This window comes from Plecotus auritus (assembly GCF_963455305.1).
Source record: "Plecotus auritus genome assembly, chromosome: 8".
Lineage (NCBI taxonomy): Eukaryota > Metazoa > Chordata > Mammalia > Chiroptera > Vespertilionidae > Plecotus > Plecotus auritus.
In genome coordinates, this window is record NC_137782.1 from 152,028,943 (window position 1) to 152,040,113 (window position 11,171).

At 53.2% G+C, this 11,171-nt stretch overlaps 1 protein-coding gene across 1 annotated transcript in view; it reads right to left on the bottom strand.

The window, feature by feature from the left end:
- Positions 1-2,881: 2,881 nt before the first annotated feature.
- Positions 2,882-11,171, bottom strand: part of ABCG8 (ATP binding cassette subfamily G member 8) — a 21,053-nt gene continuing 12,763 nt past the window's right edge. The window contains exons 7-13 of the mRNA XM_080686441.1: positions 9,600-9,762; positions 9,431-9,514; positions 8,030-8,229; positions 7,486-7,562; positions 6,583-6,850; positions 5,576-5,703; positions 2,882-5,490 (exon numbers count right to left, since the gene is read on the bottom strand). Of these exons, the coding sequence (XP_080542567.1) occupies positions 5,353-5,490; positions 5,576-5,703; positions 6,583-6,850; positions 7,486-7,562; positions 8,030-8,229; positions 9,431-9,514; positions 9,600-9,762 (1,058 nt within the window). The 3' untranslated portion in view covers positions 2,882-5,352. The remainder of the gene's footprint in view (positions 5,491-5,575; positions 5,704-6,582; positions 6,851-7,485; positions 7,563-8,029; positions 8,230-9,430; positions 9,515-9,599; positions 9,763-11,171) is intronic.

Below are 11,171 nucleotides of genomic sequence, written 5' to 3' on the forward strand. Positions count from 1 at the left end.
TTCCTCCCCAAGAGCGTGAGTTTCTCCGAGAGCTCTGCAAACCCATTAGTTAGATAGCACCTGGCACAGGTGGGTGCCCAGTAAGCATCGCCGAGTGAATCAATGGACGCGTAACACCTGCCCCCCATCCAAGTCAGTTCTTTCTGAGATGCATGGTTTGTGTGCATTGGGGGGTGGGGGGGTTCTCACACACTTGTCATTGGGCCAAAGATACCACGTTGTAGCTCAGAGCTTAGATATTGGGGGTTGAGGCCCCAGAAGTCCTTTAAAACCTGTGTTCTCACATGTAAACATCTTCAAGTTTGCAGTGAGGAGGAGGAGGAGGGCTCTCAAGTGTGTGATGGAAATCAGGATAGCCTCGGGCTGAGCGAGCACAGTGCAAGAGTGGAATCAACACCAGAAAACTTATTTTTAACAGTTTGGGAAAAGAAGGAATACTTCCAATTTTGCAAAAAGACAAGACCATCATACCAACAATAAATGTGAGCACTACTACTGAGAAAGCGGAGAAGTGTTAACCAGCGGTTGAGTTGCTGTGTGTTTGAAAATCTCAACCCACCACTTGAAACATTAGTGTTTTAATTATTAGCTGCTAACACCACATGCTCTGCTGTTCCTGGCCTGCCAGCCAAAAATGGGCTGTGCTCCATCTGCCCGCCTTCTTCCTGCGGCCCGCTCTCTATACCTGGCCCATTTAAAGGAAGAAGCAATCATTCAAAAACAAATGACACATGACTTGCGATTTGAATGATAAGGGTTTTTTTTTTTGTTTTTTTTTTCAGGCATGAGCAGTAGATATATTTTCCAAATAAGCACAGGCCAACCAGCAAGATGCTTCCTCACCCATATCCAAGCCCTTGCTCCTTCCTGGGAGCCTCTGATGCTCCAGGGACCGTGGCACAGGTGGCTGAGCTGAACGCCTCTGCTAAGTGACTCATTTGAGTCTCAGAACCCCAAGCCCCAGGTCTGTAGTTAACATTTGGATTTGGTGTAGATTTAAATACCGCTGCTGCTGGCTGCTTAATCTGCGATCAAAACCAGAAGAAAAGCGGGAGAAAGAAAAAAGCAAATGCAAGCTCTACCTCTGTGAGCCTGACCAGGGAACTAGCTTGTCCCAGGGCAAGATTATGTCTTAACTAATCCTTATAGGAACCAGAACCGTTAAATCCCATCAGGAAATAGTCGAGTCAATACAGGTAATTATTTTCTGCTTAATTAAAATGTCCCCGTCAATAGCATAACTTGAAGTTGCGGGGGCGTTAAAATGCAAATTTCAAAACCATTCCCTTTTGATCAAGGGTCTGCAGACTAGAGCCTGGGGCCAAATCCAGCAGGCGGCCTGTTTCTGTAAATAATGTTTCATTGGAACGCAGCCCACCACCCATACTTTAGAGTGGCCAGCGGTGGCTTTCACATTGCAACAACAGAGTTGAGTAGTTGCAACAGAGACTATGGCCGCAAAGCCCACAATATTTGCTCTCTGACTCTTACCAGGAGAAGTTTGCAATCCCTGCTCTTGATCATGACACGTAAGCAGATCTCTACCCCTTGCGATGCAGGGAGGGCCAACTGAACTGCATGTGCACCGATTCTCCCGGGCCTCACCTGCCCTGGGAAGCAGTTTTTAAAAACAGTGGAATCAGAATTGCTGGGGGTAGATCCACACTGGCATTTGTTAGAGCTCCAGAGTGGGGAACCAGGGTGGAGAACTGGGATACTCTAGGGCAGTGGTCGGCAAACTGCGGCTCACGAGCCACATGCGGCTCGTGAGCCGCGGTTTGCCGCTCTGTTGACTGAGTTTGCCGACCACTGGGCTAGAGGCTTAATTACAAGGAACAACAGCAGCCTGTAATTATTGGAATCAGACAGAGTCTAGGTCAGTGGTCGGCAAACTCATTAGTCAACAGAGCGGCAAACAGCGGCTCGCGAGCCACATGTGGCTCACGAGTCGCAGTTTGCCGACCACAGCTCCAGGGGGAAAGAAAAGAAATGGTGGCTGTTGGAGTTTCTCCATCTCTGCTGCCCTGGCACTTGGCCCCTTGCCCTGCACACCAGAGCCCCCCACGCTATGACAGCCTCCGCAGGCTGAGTGGCTGTACCTCCCACAGGGACAGATGGTGGGCCTCTGGCTGCCCACCCTCTCTGCACATTGGAATCACTGGGGAGTTAAAGAAAAATCCCAAGGTCCTCTTCCTCCTCCCTTCTCCATTTAGGCCTAAAGCCATTAGGTGACCAGGTAGTGGGGGTGGGGGTGGAGGGTGGAGGGGCTCTGGTGGACCAGAATAGGGTGAGGAAGGCACTGTGCAGACTCGGGGACAGCTTGAGATGGGAGTTCTAGCCCATGCAGCGTGAGGAGGGTCAGAAGGCATGTGGTGTAGATGGGAGACTGGTTATACACAGGGATTAACCTAATGACTGAAAATATTAAGGATAATGGAAGGCAAGTTTCTTACAATTGGAGGAGGAAATTACAGCTATGAAAAGGGAAAGGACTAGAGTCAACTCTGTGGTGCTGGAGTGGAATTGGAAACATTAACATGGAGATTCCTTAGCTTTGCCCGCTGAGAAGGCCTGAGAGCAGTGACACCCCAGTAGTAATGAGCATACTTTCACTCAGATCTTGGCTTTTAAATACCATTTTCCACTAAGAGGAACCTATATTCTTTAGAGAAATGGCTGCTTCCAGGACAGGGTGGGAATGTACAAGATGAGCCTGAACTGCTTTGTTGTGAAAGAAGGATGGGGATGTGTCAAAAGGATGCAGACGCCAGCTAGCGTGGGCTCCCATGGCCAAATCAGGGACAATTTGTGCATCAAAATTAATAAGGTTAGTAAAGGGAGGCCACACATTGAACAAAATAGGAAACCACAAGTTTATATTGATAAATTTTCAAAGGAATAAATAGAAAGTTTAATGAGGAATGGGAGCTTTACATAGTTTCAAAGTATCTACCTACAAAATGCTTTTTTATTACAAAAGCAGGGGAAGTAGGGACTTGACTGTGGAGAAGCCTGGCACACACCCCTTTCATCAAGCAGGACAAATCGAAATCACCTGACAGGATGCAATGAGAAGACTGCATTGCTCCTGTGATAGCCCTGCCAAAGGCACATGACCTTGATTTAATCATGAACATATACCAGACAAATGCAGATTGAGAGCTATTCCATAAAATATTTATGTGTCAAGGTCAGGAAAGTCAAGGAAAATTGAGGATTGTTGTAAACTGAAGGAGACCATTGACAGCACTTGATCCTGATCTGGATCCTTTGCTGTGATGGGCATTGTCAGAGCAATGAGTGAATCTTGAATCAGGTCTGCCCATTGGATGGTGGCCATGTAAACGTACAATGTAACAAGGCAAATATCCCAAGTGTGATGGTTGTATAAGGACACTGCTCCTTCAACGTGCACACACATCACCCAGGGGTCTTCTTAAGATGCAGATTCTGAAGCAGTGGGTCTGGGTGGGGCCTGAGATGCTGTCTGTCTAACCTGTTCCCAGGTGAGGCCCATGCTGCCAGCCAGGGAACCACACTCGAAGCCGCCAGGACCTGGGGAATCTGTGGTGAACACTTTGCCTCCTAAACTCACCTCTTTTGGTTCCAGACTCTGGTTTTCCTTTGGGAACAATCTCCTCCCTGATCTCCCTGCTCCTATTTGGGGTCAAATGGTCCTCAATGCTCAGACATGAAGCATGTGACCTGGGCCTGCACCATCCCATACCCTGGCCACTGTGAGAGCTTCAAGGCTGGTCCTGAGACCCAGGCAGGGCCAGTGAGATGCAACTGGAAGAGACCTGGCTGAGCTGGCACAGCCTGTATAAAACTCTTCACCTTCTGGAACCTTCCTGGGATTCCAAGCCTTACCGTGGCTCAGGCCTTGCCTTCTGCCCTCTAACTTCTGAAGACTTCAGAGGCTTTTTTGACCCCTACGAGATTCCACCACGAAGTAGCTATGTGACCTTGCTGAGCACACAGACTTGCCTGTGCCTCAGTTTCCTCACCTGTGGGATAATGCCCACCCCACCACAAAGGTTCTTTTGAGTGTTTTGTACGGTACCTGGCTCAGAGTAGATGCTCAATACATTTTTTAATTATTCCGTTTGGCTTTTGGGGCACACGACCCCACACAAAGAAGAGGGATACAATTTGCCGGTTGCTTTTAGGTCATTGTCTGTCTTGACAGAGGCTAAACACAGAGTCTGGGGATTCTGGAAGATGAGGCCAAATATTCCACTGGCTATTATGCTCTTGCTGCCTCTGGGCCCTATCAGTTCTTGCCTAGTTTGGAAGCAGCCTGAGTGCCCATCAGTAGATGAGTGGATAAAAAAGCTGTGGTACTGCCCTAGCCAGTTTGGCTCAGTGGATAGAGCGTCGGCCTGCGGACTGAAGGGTCCCGGGTTCGATTCCGGTCAAGGGCATGTACCTTGGTTGCGGGCACATCCCCAGTAGGGGGTGTGCAGGAGGCAGCTGATCGATGTTTCTCTCTCATCGATGTTTCTAACTCTCTATCCCTCTCCCTTCCTCTCTGTAAAAAATCAATAAAATATATATTTTTAAAAAAAGCTGTGGTACATTTATACAATGGAATACTACTCGGCCATTAAAAGAAAAGCGGGGGGGAGGGGAAATCTTACCTTTTTCAACAGCATGGATGGACCTGGAAAGTATTATGCTAGGTGAAATAAGCCAGTTAGAGAAAGACAAATACCATGTGATTTCACTTATATGTGAATCTAATGAACAATTAACCTAACAAACAAAAGAGAAACAGACTCACAGATACAGACTGACAGCTGTCAGAAGGGTGGGGGTTTGGGGGGCTGGGTGAAAAAGGTGAAGGGACTAAGAAAACTAAAACCATACCTCATAGACACAGACAACAGCATGGTGATTATCAGAGGGAAAGGGGAGGGGGCAATAGGAGAGGGGGGAAAGGGGGTTAAGTGGTGATGGAAGGAGAATTGACTTGGGGTAGTGAACACACAATTTAAAACCATCTTGCATGGCCTACTCGATTGCTACCTAATTTGTTCCCATCCTGTCCTGAGTTGCCTATATAAATACATATCAAAAGGAAATAAATTAGCAACATTGTAGGTGTCTCAAGCATGGTTTTCATGTTCCCAGTAATCTTAGGCTCTGGCCAGTGATTAGAAATCCCTTTCGACTGTCTTTATTCTACTGCCATCCTGTGGCCAGCGTGTGCCACTGCAGCACCGTGGCCAGATGCTGAGCAGCTGTGCTCACTGTCCTCCTTGTACCCCCATAGGGGCTCTTGGGAGGAAGGGAATACAGTGGAAAGGTCTGCTCGAGCCCCCCACCAGCGGGCAGGAGTCCGGGTGTGAATCACCAGTCTTGACTTGATTTCTGTTTGATGAACTTTAAGGACACATAGTACAGGGCCACGAAGCCACCACTGATGCCGATGAGGATGAAGTAGATGGCGTAGAGCGGGTACGAGTTCAGGTGCATAGAGCTGAGGATCTGGGGACACAGACATCAGTGAGCTCATGGAGAAGATGGTCAGTCGGATGCCACGTGCTAGCTGTCCGAGCCCTCGGCTACTTACTTTGTCTCCCGGGATAGGGAGGGTGAGGTTGCCAACTACCAAATGGTAAGTTTGCCCTTTAAACTGAATCTGCATCAGCCCTTCAAAACACCATCGGAGGAAGGACACGTTGGAGATCCAGGCAGGCACTGAGGACAGCGAGAGCCACATTATTCACACCAGCGGACCTCCTGCTCCCTGCAAAGTGTGCTGGAGAGAGGGCCCTGCTGGCCCTGCCCCTGGGGAAGCAAGTCCCCTGAAGGAGCAGGGCGGGGAGCGGACAAGAGGGTGAAAGGGCAGAGGGGCAGCTCGGGACAGGGGTAGGGGTGGGGGTGGCCAGTGACCGCGGGGTCAGGCGTGCGTGTTGGTCCATAACAACTCCAGAGAGCAAGTTGTTAGGTGTCCCTCCCAGCACGCACTCAGCCTCCCAGAGCAGACGGGCTCTGGAGACCCAGCAGCCCCAGACCAAGATTTCTGAGTCTGTGTCCTGACCCTGAGGAGGTCTGAGGGTGAGGGGAGGAGGAACACTGCGAGGGTCAGGGAAGGCCTGGCAGAAGGAGGAGCCGAGGAGGGTGCGGTGTGGTGTTTCCATGGAGAGGAGGCCTGGAGTGGTGGTGTTGGGGGCTCAGAGAGCCGGGTGCAGGCAGCAGGGGGTGAGCAGCCTGCCCTCCCCCGTGGGTTTGCCCTTAGAAAGCTCACTCTGCATGGGGAGGGTTGAGAGGGATGTGGAGGGACCCGGGTACAGGGACCAGGCTATGGCCTTGGCCCAGGATCGGATGATAAGACCAGGGCTAGGGGGTGAGGCGATGGAACATTTCAGAAAGATGGGGGGGCAGGATTGGCCTGGCTCGCGGTCATGTGGAGGGTGAGGGAGAGTCAGGGGTGACGCCCAGGTGTCAGGTGAGGGTGACTCCCTCGGCATGCAGGACAGCTGGACCTAAATGGTGAGTTCGCCTCTCCAGGCCAAAGCAGGCTGAAGCCGCAGAAGGCCTCCACAAGCTTGACCAGGTGAGGGGAGCAAGCCTCACCTGTCCACAGGTTGCTCAAGCTGATCATGAAGCCCCCGGTCAGGTAGAAGGAGTTGTAGAGAGCGTTGCCGAAGAAAGAGGACATGTGGAAGGTGGGGAGCAGGGCGGCGGCGCACAGGGCCATGAGCCTGCAGCAGAACACCACCAGCCACACCAGCAGGAAGTGCAGCAGGAAGGGCTCGGGGCTCGGGCGCAGGTTGGCCAGCCAGTAGGTGGGCATCCCATAGATGAGGATGTAGGCACAGTGCTCCGGAAGCTCCCCGAGGATCTGCAAAGAGCAGCCCTTGCAAGGATGTGGAGCCAGCGCCTTCGTCTGCCACTGTTCTTTATAAACGGCTGAAGACAGCAGCTCCCAGCGATGCCCACCGTCCCTCCCGGTGATCAGGCTGCCGCAGGCTGGCTCCCCCTGCAGGTGCCAGGTGCTCCCTCTGGGACAGGTCAGAGCAGTTCCCCCCCAGGGAGGCAGTGGGTATCTGTTCCAATAAGACCTGGTTTCCTGGCCCCGCCCCGCCTGCCCAGACCCAGGAGCTGTGTGACCTCGAGACAGACACACAGCCTCCCTGAGCCTCCCCTTCCTTGAAATGAGAAGGGTAGCACCTGCCGGCCCTGCTCCAGGGGACACGGTGGGACTGGAGAGGTGAAGTAAGTTAGATGTTTCCCACCTTTTCGTTTGTAGGTTTCTGCCGACCAGAAAAGTGTCATTCCTGGCCCACAGCCCTGGCCTTCTGGTAAGTGTTTACAAAACATCAAGTCTCCGACACTCCCCTAGGGAATGTGGCATCTACCACCCCTGGCTCAGCAAAACGCTTCTCTGTAACTTCTGTATAATGAGTGCAGCTTCCTCTGCCGCCGCCCCCGCCCCTCCCGCCGGGCGGTCACTCCCTCTCAGCCCTGAGCAGTCACCTTGGCAAAGAAATAGGGGCCAGCGGTGTACAGCCCGTCTTCCAGTTCATAGTAAAGCATCGCCCTCTCCGAGTGACCTAAGAAAGGGGAGAAAAGGACAATGAAAACGTGAAATTAACTCACAGTGTTCCTGTTTGGTAGTCTCTCTTAGTACAATTAAAAATAGTTACATTGACTAAATGGTGTGTGTGTGTGTGTGTGTGTGTGTGTGTGTGTGTGTGTGTGTGTTTTAGGGCAGAGTAAAACCATCCTGATTTGGATGTTTGTAATTCTGGGACTTGCACACTGCTGTCAAGTGTGAATCCTGCCAGGAGAGGAATGCTACGACGCCTCGGTAATTTGCTTGCATTTGCATACTAATTTTAACGTGTGAACTTAGAGAACAACTATCATCTTTTATTTCACAATCGTGGTGACATTCAATAAACATGTTTTCCCGGGAGCTCAGAGCAACACAGGTTGGCACTGGACCAGCTCAGGGGGCGGCGGATGCCGCGGCCCCGGCTGCCCTAGGTGTGGGTGACGGGGAGCAGGGGACACTCACATTTGGCAATGACATCCAGGACCACGTTGAAAGGGATGAGCGCTCCGATCATGAACAGGAGGGCCGCCGTGTCCATGAAGGACAGCTTGATGGTCCCGTGGCCATAATAGAGGAATCCGATGACCAGGGACATGAGGCAGGCCTCCGCCCCGTGGATGAGGAGGGTTGGTAGGTCTCGAAAGTCATTGGCGATCTGACGCCTTAAAAACAACAAAAGAAAGAGGTGCCAAGGGAACAACGTACACCCGTCCTACGACCTTGGCCGTGTCATTGGGTCTCTGTGAGCCTCGTTTTTCTCATCTGTAAAGTGGGGGTGGCCGTGGCCACTTCACAGAGTTGCTGCGAGTACCAAGTGAGCTCGCCGATGAAAGCATCTGTTTGATGGTAGAGACTCAGTAAATGATGGTGTTGCTTTTATCATCGATATATCTGGCTGGAGATTTTACTTGAAGAAGCCACCCTGAGGAAATTGCTGATCAGGCGTGGAAAGGGGTATGTACAGGATGTTGGCTGCAGTTACTTGTAATAGCAAAAGCCTAAAATAGTCTGACCATCCACATGGACTCCCAGGGTAAGGGATCATGGCTGGATTGGACTGGGCTGCGGAGGAAGATCTGACCCATGAGGGGAGGGGAACTATTTTAAGTAACCCTCCCTCCCCACCCAGAAAACACCCTAAAGTGGTTACAGAACAAAGAACAATATGCAAAGTATAATCCCCGAACAAAGAACAATATGCGGAGTAAAACCCCATTTGTGTGTTTTAAAATGTTTATGTGCATGAGAACCCCTGAGACAGCCTCATAGGTTGTGATTTCCTCAGAGGGTGGGTGACAGGGCACCTTCCCTCCCACCGGAAGGTCCCCTGTGCTATCTGAATTCTTCACCACGAGCCTGTGTGCTTTCTGTGGTCATCTGCCCAGTCAGCACATTTGGATTTTGTTTAAAGAATAAAATAGCCCTAACCGGTTTGGCTCAGTGGACAGAGCGTCGGCCTGCGGACTGAAGGGTCCCGGGTTCGATTCCGGTCAAGGGCATGTACCTTGGTTGCGGGCACATCCCCAGTAGAGGGTGTGCAGGAGGCAGCTGATCGATGTCTCTCTCTCATCGATGTTTCTAACTCTCTATCCCTCTCCCTTCCTCTCTGTAAAAAATCAATAAAATATATTAAAAAAAGAAAAAAAAAAGAATAAAATAGCGGGAATGCTCCGCATCACACGCCAGAGCTGGTGCTGGTCTGGGCGACGCTGCCTCTCCCCCAATGATTCACCTCTTCACATTCACGTCAGACTCGGGTTGCTCCTTCCGGTTCACTTTACATGGGGCTGAATTGGATACAACAGACTCTGGCTCGGGCGGGTGGGACGGCGGGTGTGAGTGTGAGACAGGGCAGACAATTACCGGATCAGCGTGGCAAACTGCTGCACGGGGCCGGGCAGCGGGGTGGGCGTCGAGAGGTGGTCAGGGTCACGTGGGAGGACCAGGCTGTCAAGGCGGAGAGTGTGTCATGGGAACGTGGGGGCGGCCACCTCCGGAGGGCTCTCCCCACTGACCCACCCGGCCGCCTCACCTCTTGGAACCGGAGCCCGCGCCCGGCTCCCTGGCCTCCGCTCTCCACAGGAAGTCATCAAAGCCACGCACTTTTTCCTGAAACAAGGCTGCAAGGGACTGTGCCTTCTCCCTGGTGGCCGCTTCCCGCTCTCGGCTCTGCCTGTCTATGCTGGTCAGGTCCACTGTAAGCAGAGCGTGTGGGGTCACCCTTCCCTGCACTGCTCACAGGGAGGCCCGGCCCACAGCGCAGGCCAGCCCGGGGGCCCACGTGCGCCTCATGAAGCCTGGTCAGAGCAGAGAGGGACAGAGAGACCCCCGGGCTGCTCCCCGCAGCCGGCCTGGCCACATCCACAGAAAGCCTGCCTCCGGGGAAGGGGACCACAGAGGAGGCCCTGTGGGGGCTGACCCCGCCCCACACCCAGGCTCCTGACAGGACACCTTAGGACAGAGAAGGAGGCACTGCACCTTCGGATGCACAGGCCGTGGCCCAGCGAAACCCTGGCCGTCCCGGCAGCTTGTGAGCAGGACTTAGCCTCCCTGTGGGCTGGCCCGGCCGCGGCCGAGCAGTCTGGGCCCCTGAAGTTCTAGTTCTCACTGTAAGGTAGTAATGTGGCCTCTCACACAGCCTGCCTGTGGGGGAAGGACGTTTCAGCCGGACGTGCCAGGGGCCCGTCAATGTCAACAAAAGCTCTCACTGTCCCCAGGTGGGGGAGCCAGCGTGACAAGCTGCAGAAGCAGCTGTCCCCTCTCACCCCACGTGACCCTGTGGGGACCCCTGGGAGCCCAGACCTCGGCCTCCTCCTACAGGGCCGCTGCAGTGCTGGGAGGCCACACCTGGCGGCCACACCAGGGCCTTCCCAGCCCAGCCCCCCAGGCTCCCTCCATGCCTCCCTTGGCCGGGGTTACCCTGAACCTCTCGCCTCTTCCCTCCTCCCATCCTCAGGGCACATCTCAGGGCAGGATAATGTTTAGGAGGGTCTGGTGAACTGTGACGTGTGCCCTCGGTGCGCAGGGCTGGAGCTCAGGATGCCAGACTCTGGACACCGCTGGGCTCTGCCCACACCCCCACACCCCGTGATGGTGAGGGTCTTATCGGCAAGAGCCCCCTCCAAAAAAAATGGTGACAATAAAAAGTAAAGAAAAAGCAAGTTTTTTCAGGTCTGATACGGGTGTTTGACTCCTGGTAACCCGGCTCCGGGGTTACTGCAGTTCCTCCCGGTGGCAAGTTGGCAGGTGCCCTCTGCCCCCTTATCTGGAGATGGCTGGCCTGAGGATGACGCGCTGGCAGGAAGCCTGGCTGGCACCTGACACAGGGAGGGAGGGGGTGACTTCTAGGAGAGTTCACACCCTGCGAGAGCACAGGGTGAGGGCTGGCGGATGAAGGGAGTGCCTGTCCTCCTAGGGGAGGGTGGGAGGGTGGACGCTGGGAGGAGGAGGGTGGGCAATAGGGCCCGGAGTCAGGGTGGCGGCTGGCACACGGGCTAGGAATCACAGTTCTGCGCCTTATGGCTGTGCAAGGTGTTTAACTCTTTGGATTCCCGTCTTCTCGTCTGTGCGGATGGAGGTGACCTTGGCCTGGCAGGGCTGTGAG